We start from the raw sequence: 13,904 nt of genomic DNA on the forward strand, positions 1-13,904 counted from the left end.
TTAGTGAAATCAATAAAATAATAATAATAATAATAATAATAATAATAAACACACCAAAAACAATAGGGTTTTGCACCTTCGGTGCAGGCTGCTCTCGGCCTGCGCCTCTGGTGCTCGGGCCCTAATAACGGTGTAAAAACGTTCTAAAAACAATAGGGCTTTAGCACCTCCAGGGCTCGGGCCCTAATAAACAGAGCCGATCCTATAGGGCCTCACGGTTAGCACGTTCGCCTCACACCTCCAGGGTCGGGGGTTTGATTCCCACCTGTTTTGTACGGAGTTTGCATGTTCTCCCCGTGCTGTGGGGGTTTCCTCCCCCAGTCCAAAGACATGCATGGTAGGCTGATTGGCATGTCCAAAGTGTCCGTAGTGTGTGAATGTGGATGTGATTGTGATCCATCCCTGAGATGGATTGGCACTCTGTCCAGGGTGTACCCCGCCTTGTGCCCGATGCTCCAGGTTCCCCGTGACCCTGAAGGATAAGCGGTATAGAAAATGGATGGATGGATTTTTGGCTAGATATTTCCACTTTTAACTGAGTAAGAATTTGACACTCAGTGTATAATTTAACACCTCAGTACTCCTATTAATTGATTTGTTCAATTATGCCAAGAGGCAGGACCTAAACCGATCATTTCTCAGATACCTAAACAGAAGCTGAAATTGTTCAAGAGTCTCTCAAGTTATTACCCTTACCTTAACATTACGCCCCAATTGCACTCTTGAATGGAGTACGCCAGAGTACTTGCTGCTATAAAACATCTCAAAACTCTGAAAAATGTGGGTGACCTGGTGGAAGGTGTTGGTGACTCACAGCTCCAGGGTCCCTGGTTTGAACCTGAGCCTGCGTTACTGTTTGTGTGGCGTTTCTCTGCATGTTCTTCCCGTGCCCATGTGGATCTCTTCCAGGTTCTCCAGTTTCCTCCAACCTCCCAAAACACATCCCGATAGACGGAGAGGTGTGAATGAGCGTGTGAACGTGTATGTGTGTGTGAAAGTGGCATCCCATCCAGGATGTATTCCCACCTCCCGCTCCGTATTCCCAGGATAGACTCCGGATCCTGAACAGGAAGAAGCGCTTACTGAAGATGAATGAATGAATATCTTTTAGTTCTTTTCCCCACCATCACTAGTTGTCTTATAACCTCTAGAGAACGTCTATGTTCATGTCTAGAGTTATGGATTGAGGAAACAGACACACACACACACACACACACACACACATGGCCAGGATACAGATAGTCCCGAGATTTGATTTGAAGTGGAAAAGCACTAAACGTGTAGAAAAATGGTACAACCTCTAGGAGGTTGTACCTCCTAAAGCAGATTGTTTTTTTATAACTGATTGAGAATCTTTAAAGTAAACTTTACAAATAACTCTTGTAGAACCTTTTTATTCCCCTAAGAATGTACTCAGTTGAGGGAATGTTCTAGTGTGAAGATGTTTAGATTAGGAAACGTTCATAAGAGGGAGCGTTCAAGGATGTTTATATGTGTATGTACGCTCACTGTCTGCTTTTTTATTTTTTTGCCTGAGCCCTCTGATTGGCTAATTGGATGTCATCCTGTACAATCCATTTCCTGTTTCCCTCCCACACGTGAGTAAAGCTGTAGATACCTATGGCAGGATTTTGGACTCCTGAAGATCAGAAAAAAAAAAAACAACCCCTCTCTTTTCTTCTGTCCTTCATACACAGATGTTACGGTTAGTGTCCGGCATACAAGGGGGAAGCTTGGAGACTCACAAAGAGGAACAAAACCGCCACAGGATGCTGTGCTTCCTCCTCCCTGAGGCCTGGACATAAACGCTGGGCTGGACATGTGACGAAGCAAAAGGCGTTGGTGGTCTCACACACATGCGCATAGCCCCCCCCCCCCACCCCCCACCCCCCACCCCCCCACACACACTCACTTTAATATTAGCTCCACCCCCTTGTCCCCTCCAAACCCAATCCAGCTTGACCTTCAGCCTAATTGGTCTATACAGAGATAGAGGAGTGCTGAGAAAAGGAGGAGGCAGCAGCTGGGGGTTTTTATGCTGTTTGGGAGATTCCCAAGCCTCGGCAACGGTGTAGGACAGGTTCAGGCTTGAGAACACACACACACACACACACACACACACACACACACACACACACACATAGCCACTGCTAAAGGGACAAAGGCCTTCAGTTGCTGCCCATAATGTGTGCAGAGATACAAACACATCATTAGTGCTGCACAGAACTGAGCCCTGATATTGAATCTAGTGCTTTAAATTTAGGCACAGCATTTCTCCATTTTATGGAATCTGATCATTCAGATCATATGCATAGTTCTAGAACGAAGACGACTGTCGTATCGATCAGGTTGATGTTGTTCTCCGATTATATTCTCAACATCTCTCAATCACGTCCCAATTCCTACCACGTAGTCCCTGATAGGAGTACGACAGTGTGCTGGACAGCCAGGAGACCCATCTTCAACAACTTACACTCCACTTATAGTGGCGTATCGACAGAGAAACATAAGCTACGATACAGTGTTGCTTTTATACCCAAATGCGACTCGACACACTTCAGAGCGATTCTTAAATCAGCTCTTTTACAGAGAACCGCTTAATACGTATAGGCGCCGGAGTAGAAGCGATAATCTTCAGGTTCTGTGCTCAAGACAAACTCCGTACGTTTATTCCATTCGACCCAACATCCACCCCCCCTCCTCAAACATACGTCTTCCTCAGCTGAACTCTCACATGAATGCAATTGTATCACAAAGTGACCAATTTCATCTTCTACCACAAGGACAGTCTATTCTTTGCTTCAATTTCTCTCTCTCTCTCTCTCGCTCTCGTGAAGGAGTTTAGCATCCACCCGGCGTGCCCCATTGTGGACATCGCTCCCTGCATAAACATTAACACACAGTGGAATAAATTGATTTGAGGTTGACCCTGAGAAAATCTGATCGCTTGTACTTTTTTAAAAAAAAAAAAAAACAACAACAAAAACTTTCCCTTTGATTTGTACACCGCATTAGAACCATCAAACCGAGAGTGTGCGCCAGGACAAACTGTTAACCTCAACTGCAATTCTTTTGTCACGTTCGTATTCAAGTGATACAGCAAATGACCAAATAGGAAAAGCAGAAAACTAAATTCCCAGTAAAATAAAATGTTCTCATTAAAATAAATTGTACAATACGGATTCCTGTGTCAAAGGTTAAAACGAGTTTTTACTGGCTTTAGTATTACCGCAGCTAATTAATGCCATGCCTACACCTACATCCAAACCCAAACTTAACCTCACTGACCAAAAACAAAGCTTTTGGCTCTTTTATTATTAAAATAATAATAATAATAATAATAATAATAATAATAATAAAAACTACAGTTTTTGTAAAAAGCAGTTGGGACATTTGCCAAATGGTTAAATATAGCCTAAACAACACCCCCTCCCCCTTCCCCCCAACACACACACACACACACACACACACACACACACACACTAAATGAGTCAAATGGCTAATCTGGTCAAAAAAAATCCAAGAAGACGTTAAATATGTCTAGCACATGAATCAGAACCGGCCAAATCCTGTACAACTACTCTGTCTGATCTAATTGCTTTTATAAAGTCCAACCATAGTGTACATCACATGTCTTATTGTTCTCCTGTCAAAACAGCCGAGCAGAATAACGACATCAGCGTATGATTACAACATCATGCCCTTGTCTCACTCCGCTAACGACATCTTTTCCTAGAAATCACCAGACACACACCCTCCCCCCCCCGCAACCCCCCCCCCCAACCCCAGCCCAGCCCTAGGCCAATTAAACACACACAACTCATGACGAGTACCTCACTGAGCCCGGTTTATCACCAACACTAATCACAACAACTAGCATGGCCTTGCATCATCGTCTTCTTTCTCTTTTTCCCTTTTTTTTTTTTTTTTTTTTTTTTTTTTTTTTTTTAGAAGAGGCACAATGCACGAAGAAGAAAGGGCTCACAGATGCAGTTCTGTCGTATTGACAGCGTCGGCCGACCTTGTGCACGGACACGCACGCGGAACCAAGTGAATAGCGACACGAACGGCATTCACAGGCTACCGAATAACCTCCGGGCGTGTTTTTCAGAAAAGCTACAATTCAGTAATAAGCTTAATTCCCACTAATACCATTGTGTATGGAGATATGTATTTTGAATTTCAGTCAAAATCAAATCAATATAAAATCACAGCTCATTTTTTTTTTGTGTGTGTGTGTGTGTGTGTGTGTGTGTGTGTGTGTGTGTGTGTGCTCGTGTGTGTGTGAGGCGACGCTCATATCTGTGTATCAAAAGAATGGCTATGCAAATGAGGGACCAATCACTGCTACCTTACGAACGACAAAGCAACAATATTCTGTGTATAATAAGAGAATTTGATATTTGAGAATATCTTCCTCTGCAGGAACTCAAACAAACACAGCTCGTGAGTGCGAATGAAAGCCGGAAAGGAAATAAAGGAGGAGATTGAAGGCGTCTGAAGTTGTTTTTGCAATCATATATAATATATATCCACACTCGTACCACAGGTCACAAAAGGTCAACATGTTCAAGAACAACAGCACCGGGGAGCTTTTGACCGTCCCCTACATTCACTCTTGCATTTTTTTTGCAAATAGACTAATCTATTTATTACAGACATGAAATAATTTACAATAAAATAACAATTTGTTTTAGTTACAATTCTCATTTTTCTTGCTTTTATACTACAATAATTTCGCCTCGCCCTCACGCCTCCCTCGGCATAGCGGCCTGCTCGGTGCCCGACCTTTTCTCTCCGTCCGTTCCTCTGTCTTCATGATGACGAGGAGGTTTAGATGTAAGGTCTCTCCATCTCTGTTTTCCATGATTTAGAAGTGGTGTCGGATTTTCCATTGGGGGGGTGGGGATACGACAAACCCCCTCCCCCCGAACATCGTGTATAGGTTCGGTGTTTCATTTTACCCGGCAAAAAAAAAAAAAAAAAAAAAAAAAAAAAAAAGGTGTGCCTTTTTTTCTTTTTCTTTTTTCTTTTTTATTTTATTTTTTTTCTTTTTATTTATTTTTTTTTTTAGCAAAAGCGTCCAGAAAATCTGAAAATCCGACTTCATCAAGGCCTCAGAGCGACTGTGAGGGAACTTAACTTGGGGAAAAAAACACGTACGCAAAAAAACATAAAACTCAGGATTACAGTACCATCACACACGCAAGAAGAGCAAGACTGCATATTCACTGAAGACACTGAAACACGGAGCGAGACGGCCTCCGGTGAACCGCACGGGAAGGAAACAAAGCCCTCGCAAAAACTCGTTGTTTTTTTTTTGTTTTGTTTTTTTAAATCACAGGACGACCAGACGAGTTTTAACGGCTCGACAGGGTTAAAAACAACACGATGGGGTTACAAAAAGTCTGATTGGATTGTAGTAGTCGTAGTTTCGGATTGCGAACTCATTACTTGCTGACGCATACGATATATTCACAGGATGTTTAGCTGTGCTGGTGCTGGTAAAAAGAAAGAATAAATCAAGAAATGTTTTTTGTTTTGTTTTTGTTTTGCTTTTAAAAAAAAAAAGGATATTTGGTAAAATTAAACAAATATCAGTTTAACATAATCTGCAAACTCAATCCACTGAGAGCGGAATAACATGGCACTACATGTCATCTCCATCGTATAAATATGGTTCTACAAAGAGAAAAACAGAAAGTGTGTTTTAGTATGACGTTTAAGCCAACATGTACGTTTCTGTTTCTTTCATTGCTGCTCATCAGCTGTGTAATAATAGGCATCCTATCAGATAGAAGCTTATTATTAATATTATTATTATTATTATTATTATTATTGTTATTATTAAAGTCTGGCTAGTGAAACGATCAAATCAAATGGACGGGAGAAATCAAAATGAAAACAAGTTGTGCTGGTGAGGATTTCTTTTCAATTAGTTGTTGCCTTTGTTGTTGTTGTTGTTGTTGTTTTCTTTTTCTTGCTATGTTCCTTCTTCACATGAAAAATTCTCGACCTGGCGGTGAAACTCTAAAGTAGTGCAAGAAGCTTGGAAAATCCCCCTGTCTGACAGGCGAGCGAGTCCGAATACGGCTTTGTCACAGTTCCGAGAGGCCTCGGGGTGTGCGTTCTGACAACACGAAGAACAGACATGAGGACTGACAACCACAGCACGGATGACACAAAGAACACAGGGAGGGGGGAAAAAATGAACATAAACAAAAAGCTGAGAAAAGAGACATTATTCCAAAACTTTCTTGTCCTCTTTGCCGTTGGTCCGCGAGTACGGCTCGAAGGCCGAGGAGCTCAGGTAGCGGGCTGACAGTTCCTGCAGGTTCCCGGCCAGCGAGCCGGCCATGCCCAGCGGCGCAGAGGAGATCCGTGACGCCACGGCTCCCAGCAGTGTGGGCACGGGGAAGCTGAAGAGCCCATGGTGGGCGCTGGTTAGTGTGCTTGAGCCGGACATGGCTGGCAACGGAGGGCTTCTGGACGCTGTAGCCGAGCTTGTCCCGCTGCTGGAGGAGGATCCTCCGTTTGCAGCGATGCCCAGCGAGGAGCTGGCGCAGTGTGGCAGCAGGCCGGGCGGTGTCAGCAAGCGGCCCTGTTCCAACAGACGCAGGACGCTGCACGTAGCCGCCGTCTCCGAGTGCGCAGCCGAGCGCAGCTCCGCGTCCTTCCCCTGGTCCTTCTTCTGCTTCGTACGCCGGTTCTGGAACCACACCTTCACCTGCCCGCAGACAGAAGGAAGCAGGTGAGAGCGTTTCAAATGTGAGCAGAAGCACCGAATAAACCGGCTCTGAGAAACAATACACGCTAGGCACTTTCCGTAATTGACTGTGGTGCAAATACAGAGAGAGGGAAAGAGACCGGGGGACAATTTAAACAGTAATTACTGACATGCTGTACCGTCTCTCATATAAGGTGCTATTATCGGAGTTAATGCTCACCTCATTAGCACACGCGCGTACTTTTGGAAATCAATCCACAGCTAATGAGTTAGCAACCTTACAGCTGTGTAAACATGTGTCCTCTGATTGTACACAGTGAACAATCAGGCTTTTTTTTTTTGTTTGTTTTTTTTTTAAATACACAAGAATCACAATAAACAATTTCCGCACAGGTAACGACACAGACGCGTCTGTATTCTTCGGAAAGCACCGCGTGTGCAGTTTGGATCGTCGGCCATTCTGCTAGTACAGCTCACAAAGATGGAGCAAACACAATGCCAGATAACTCTTGTGTGTGTGTGTGTGTGTTTTTTCGTGTGCGTTGTAACAGAGACCTGTTTTCTATCGACTCTGACAAACACAATGTCTAACAGCTCTGCGCGTGTGTCATTACACCGCGAGGACACACAGTAAATTACAGGTCTGTAAAAAATATATACATCACGGGGTGGAAAGACTCGGTACGTGCGAGATCCGTTCACGAGGCTGCGGGTGATTATTTCCATATACTCCTCGATCATTGTACACGTTCTGCATTGAAGCTCTGTGTATCAGCGAAGTGTTTCAGTCCTGTTTTAATCACTTGTTCTGGCTTGGTAGCTATTCACAGGGCATTAGGTGGACCTGTTGTGGAAGGGTGAAAAAAAAAAATACGACGGATCGTTCCAAAAAACAAAAAAAACAACAACAACAACAACAACAAAAAAAAAATCTTTAAAAATAATTCAAACGAGTTATGCTAGTATTACGTTATCACACTCAGGATCACTGTCCTTTTACCTTATTTAAGACGTAAACAAAAAGGGCGTAACATAAAAGACATGAAATGAATAAAGAACAGAGCAATTAAATTGTGATAATCAAACAGTGAGTATAAAGGGTATAGATGACTTGTGTGTGTGTGTGTGTGTGTGTGTGTGTGTGTGTGTGCGGTCTAATGCAATCTTTTTTCTCTCAACTTTTTTTTTTTAAATTTGCTTTGTGTGTGTTTATATCTGTAAAAAACAAAACAAAAACTAACTTTGAGCAGCACGAACTCAGGCTAAAAGCGCACGAGATCATCAAGACTTCGTGTCAATACAGCAAGGTCTATTACTGAGTTGGAATTAGTGGGTTACTCACTTAAAACACACACACGCACACACACACACACACACGCACACACACACACACACACTCAAAAAGTGAGGGAAAGAAACAGCACAGCGGCTTTTGAGAAAAATCACCGACCATCCTGTGAATTAGAACACTGATTATTCTCTTTGAATAAAATTGAATTGTCCGCAATTGACGACTAATCAGACTCTCTCTCTCTCTCTCTCTCTCTCTCTCTCTCTCTCTCTCTCTCTCTCTCAGCTCTTGGGGTGTGATTTCTTTCCATGATGTGCCTTGTCTCGGTTTTCGCTCTCACACTTTTCTCAGCACAAGGTTCGTTTTGTTTGGTGACCACTAAAGAATCCGCAAACAGACAGCATGTCTTTGCGCTCTATCATGACATCATCATCGTCATCATCATCATCATTAGTGTGATACAGAAGCACAGGGGGAGGTTTAAAGATAAGGCCATGGCTGTTAAATTATCTAGATAAATACATTTAGTGCTTTCCTTTTTTACTTCAGTTATACGAGTAGGTCTTTTTGCTCTACATAACATCCTAATGCGTAAATAAATAAATAAACGAACTAACTAACTAACAAATACAGAACTATGAGTATACAACACATCCTATTCCAGCATACTACTACTGCAATCCAGCCCACAGTGTGGACGGATACAGACACAGAGAAGCCAGAGAGAAAGACTACTTCAGTCATGTGACCTCTGGTGAACTCGAAAACGAAGAATAACATCACACGGCTAGGTTTTTTTTTTTTTTTTTTTTTTTTTTTTAAATTTGAAATGTGACATTTATCCCAACAAAACACACAAAGCTGACAGCCTCCCTTATGTAGAATCTGCGACTGAAATGACTGAGGATAATACAATTGAGGCACATGGACAGAGCTATGTGTGTGTTTGTTCCGTTTCTGGAGTATATGGACTGACAGTATATATTGTTTTCTATTGCTATCACTCCTGGGGGTCTTCAGCCTTGTGGATCTTTACACTAAGCACCAAACTTTCCGCCCGACACCTTTACAGCATTCCAACACACGTCCAAACATAAAAAGCCTTGATGAACATAAGAATAATGACCTGATTGAATTCACCAGAAAACAGCATGTATGATTCAATTGCAGAAAGAAGGTGAACTTAAGCATAATAATAATAATAATAATAATAATAATAATAATAATAATAATAAGCTTTTGCATCTATATTTGCTGGATAGTAGCAGCAATATCTCATTTAAATGAAACCTTCTAAAATGTTAAACAAAAAGGACAAAAATATTGCTCTGCATTACTACTTACTATATATCTATGAATATTAAAAAATATATATTTTTATCAAACCCATAGGTCTCTATATTTCTTGTCTGTGAGTAAATGGGCATATATGCACATCTAACACAGCTATATATTTTTAAAAATTTCCCATGCGAATGAGTGTGTGTGTGTGTGTGTGTGTGTGTGTGTGTGTGTGTGTGTGTGTGTGTGTGTGTGTGTGTATACCTGAGTCTCAGACAGGTTGAGCTGCCGGGCGAGTTCAGTTCTTTCTCGGCCCACGACGTACTGGCACCGCTGGAACTCCATCTCGAGCCGGTAGAGCTGTTCGGCTGTGAACGAGGTTCTGGTTCTCTTCGGCCGGTCCAGATCCAGACCTTTGGGCAGAATGATCTCTCTGATCGAGCCTTTGGCATCTGAGAAAGAAGGCGTAAAATGACAGCGTCTCAGACACGCCATTGTGTATGAAGCATTAGAATATACACACACACACACACACACACACACACACACACATAGATATCACTACAATATTTACCACTCTTTCTAATCAAAAACCTTTACATAGTTTGAATACAAATAATGATGAATTGTTTTTTTTGTTTTTTTTTAAAGAAGAACTATAAATGTATGCTCAGGGTAGAAAGAGCCAATTTATTCTTAATAATTTTTATTTTTTGGGGGGAAAATTTTATTTCAAACATAAAATACTCTTTATTCTGAGAAGACTGCACTAACGTGAAACAAACAAACAAAAACAAAAAAGCGCAAAAAGGCTAAAAACATTCAAACGCCTGACCGATTCGAGAACGGATAATAAAATCAACACGGTTTTGTAAATATGTTCTTACAGACATAGTAAAACAAACAAGCAAAAAAATAAAATTCCAATTTGAACACATGATTAGATGACATTTCTTAGACGTCGGAGCGTGTCAAATCAGCTTGTTCTTCTATTTATTCCCATGATTCCTAGGACTTTTTCTATTCCTGCTCTGTGAAGCAGTCTAATTCAGTACACACACACACACCCCCCCCCCCGCCGCCCCCCCATCATAAATTTTCACTTAAATAGAGCAACAAGTTTAAAGCTTTCAAAAATGAAATGCTAAATAAATGAAAAGTATTTGACACCGCTTAAATCGATTTGTCATTGGAAATGATCCCGTGTTCATTTTAGATCCGGATGCAGTATGCTTTAATGTTTTTAAAATTTATATATATATATATATATATATATATATATATATATATATATATATATATGTAAGGACGTGGTAGTAAATAAGAAATCGCACTGCTTGAAGAAATTGCAATGCTAATTCTATTTTAATTGAAAATCTAATACTTAGTAATTATTTATTAATACTACAAAAAAAAAAAAAACCCAACTCTGCCTAAAAACTCCTACCAAAAAAACAAACAGACAAAAAAACAAAAAAGAAGAAACATCCGATTCCTCCACCACACCTTTACTGCGTACGCTGTAATGTGATCGGTGTGGTGGAGGAACAGGAACACGGGTTGCTTAAGCACAACTGGAAGGAATAAAACAATAATTGAATCAGGCTAATTTCATTGGGCTTTGATCAGGTCTCCGTGTGTGAGCCTGATTGAGTTTGCAAAAGTAAATAATAAATGGAGCTGACTGCTCTGTGGGTTTGAAGAAGCGGTGAACCTGCACAGCATGGAAGTTAGCGCTCCGCACTTTGTTTCGTTTAAATATAATAAATCGAGGCATCGTTTATTCGCCATGCGTTGGCAGATGACAGGATTGGTATGACTGTTTTTTTTTGTTGTTTTTTTAAAAAAAAAATGTTCTTAAGAAATAAACTACCGAGACGAACACGGAATAAAAACGGACAAGTGTAAATTATATTCCGTATTACGTTTTTTATAAATTCATACGAGAAAAAAAAAATAAATGAAAAAAGGAAAGGATGCGTATATTTCAAATGAGTAGACCTACAGAGGACTGGACATAAGCGTTGTGGGGGGGGGGGGGGGGGGGGGCTTTGTGTGTGTGTGTGTGTGGGGGGGGGGGGGGGGGGTGTAGGAAATGCACCTGTAATTATTAAACTAAAAGTAATAAATACATTTTCAGCAATTTCGAGGGGAACACATACGTTATTTTCGAATGATGCTACAAATGTTTAAAAAAATATAACCAGGTTTAAGACGAGACGATGTCTTACTGTCGATTTTGTGTTGAAATTTTAGTCGTTAAAAAAAAAAATACAAATAGAATAAATACGGATTTCAAGAAGCACGTTTCGGGCGGAAACATCTCCAGCACTTCCAGCAAGGACAAGCTTGTGTTTATTTATCCGAGAGTCTTAAATTATTTCACACACTGTGAAAACGTGTGACTTTTGATGCTAAATTGGAATTGAAGTCCAGAAATCGTCCTGTTTTTGAGTGAAATAATGCTACGGAGTGTCGTTAAATCCGAACAGATCAACATCACGCTCTTACCTCGGACCAGAATCCGCCGGCAGTAGTCTGGATCTCCCGTGCTCGTGCGACTCTTTTCACAGTTTTCCATGGCTCCAGATGAGGAGAAGGAGTCCTGTGGTTCCTTCAGGAGTGTTTTGGAGAGGCTCCCCTGGGAGTCTTTCACCTCGTTGCTTTCCTTCAGTCCGTTCTTCAGCACCATCCCCACTTCCGGCTCCTGGCTGTAGCGTACGTCCATGTTCGCCTGTCCTTATCAGAGTAGCTCTCCTTCCTCTTTTTCTTCTTCTCGTCTTTTTTTTTAAGGCCAAAATAAATCGTGATAATACTAGTTTCTGTGTCCCGTGTGTAAAACCACAGCGATTTGGACACTTGAATCAGGGATCTAATGTCGGTGCGGCACTTGCTTCATGTCCCAAGCGTTCTATCATCAGCGTCTGCGCTCGCTTGGCCAGTGATCATGGACTTCTCGTCCCTAAATTCAGCAGCAATTTAGTGGCCCCTCTCTTCGTTACTTGCGCATCAGCCTGATAGAGACGATCTCCATTCAATCAGAGGCGCGGATGGATGCATGCCCGCTCGTCGCAATTGATTACGGTAATTTTGCCCGCTTCGGATTTGCGTAACCTCCTGAATACGCTAAATTGTTTGGGGGGAAATATATGCCGCGCTAATGGAGGGGTGCGTTGCCTACAACCCCTCTTCTAGCCAGTCTTCACTCGCATACACATACACACACTTACAGATCCCAGTCAAATGATTGGTCTTGGATCATGAAGGAGTGCACACACGCTTGCAAACCCCAACATGCACAACAGAGGGAGAACCCTCGTAGAAAAGTTCCCGTCCGGTCCCAGGTGTCCCGCTGACGGCCTGCGTGATGTCCCGTTATTCTGATCAGACGTAAATCTATATTCAGGATGAGCAAATTTAGTCCAGATATATTGCAACGAGCCGGCTCGACAATCCACACCACTGTCTCTACGATAGGACTGACAGACACGGGCAGAATGAGAGAGAGTGGGAGAGAGAGAGTGGGAGAGAGAGGGAGAGAGAGAGAGAGAGAATTTGACTGAGCGAGAGAGGCGGAGAGACGTGGGATACAAAAAGAAAAAAAAAAGGAATGGGGGGGGAAAAAAATGAAATGCACTTCGGCAGAAATTTGTAGCACTAAAGATCACGGGCAAACACACACCGTCAGAAAGAAAAATGAACAGCACCCCGGGTGAAAAAAAAATAACGCAAACTCATCTATAAAAGTAACAAATAAAAGTCATTTTTTAAATCAGGGCTGGACTGTCCAAACCACAAGGACACACACCTCATGTGGTTTTTGGTGTAAATGCACAAAACCCCACACTTTAAATCTGTTTTTGTCTTCAGCACAAGAAGCAGCACCCCTTACACACATATCCTCATTACACACACACACACACACGCACACACACGCGCGCACACATACGCACGCAGGCACTTGCAGCTATTTTTATTGTCGACGCAACAATATCTGGGGGAACAGCCGCGCTGGATAATCCAATAAGACAATTGATTAGGCTACAATAATTCAATTCAAGCCAATAGCTGTGCACTCAGGCCCTTCTTGTCACCTTGTTGGGCCAGAAGGCCTCTTCCCTCTGAACCCCCCCCAACCCCAAACTCCCACCCTTCCTAAAGCCTTTCACTGCTTTATGGGAAAGAGAGAGCACAAGGGGAGAAAGATGGCAATTATCTAATTGGACTATTAACAAACAATTCAGCGAGTGTGTCTGCTCGGGAATAGTGGAAGACCAGGGAGGAGGAGGAGGAGGAGGAGGAGGGGGGTGAGGGGGGAGAAGAGAAGAAGTGGAGCACTAACTTCATTCAGCGAGTGTTTGGAGCAGCCTGTTGAAGAAAAAGAGTGCGGGAGAGATTGTTTAAAGAAGAAGAGCTAAGTGGAGGAGGGGAGGGATTGTTTAAAGAAAAGGTAAGAAGGGGACTCGAAGGGAAGGGAAGGGACGGGGAAAGGGGGGGGTGGGGGATCAGGAGGCTGATTCTCAAGCCCTGTTCAAGTTGAAGCTTGGGAAAAATTAGGGTTTTGGTGTGACAGGGACCAGCTGTGGGCCTTGTCCGTGTGCACCT

At 42.3% G+C, this 13,904-nt stretch overlaps 1 protein-coding gene across 1 annotated transcript; it reads right to left on the reverse strand.

Annotated features, from left to right (window-relative positions):
• Window positions 1-5,014: 5,014 nt before the first annotated feature.
• vax1 (ventral anterior homeobox 1) lies at window positions 5,015-13,354 on the reverse strand. Its single transcript, XM_017475509.3, has 3 exons — window positions 11,811-13,354; window positions 9,564-9,751; window positions 5,015-6,727 (listed from the first exon to the last, which is right to left on the reverse strand). The coding sequence occupies exons 1-3, from the start codon at window positions 12,025-12,027 to the stop codon at window positions 6,242-6,244; spliced, it is 891 nt and encodes a 296-aa protein (XP_017330998.1). The 5' UTR covers window positions 12,028-13,354; the 3' UTR covers window positions 5,015-6,241.
• Window positions 13,355-13,904: the final 550 nt, after the last annotated feature.

Source organism: Ictalurus punctatus, chromosome 9 (assembly GCF_001660625.3).
Source record: "Ictalurus punctatus breed USDA103 chromosome 9, Coco_2.0, whole genome shotgun sequence".
NCBI classification, from domain to species: domain Eukaryota; kingdom Metazoa; phylum Chordata; class Actinopteri; order Siluriformes; family Ictaluridae; genus Ictalurus; species Ictalurus punctatus.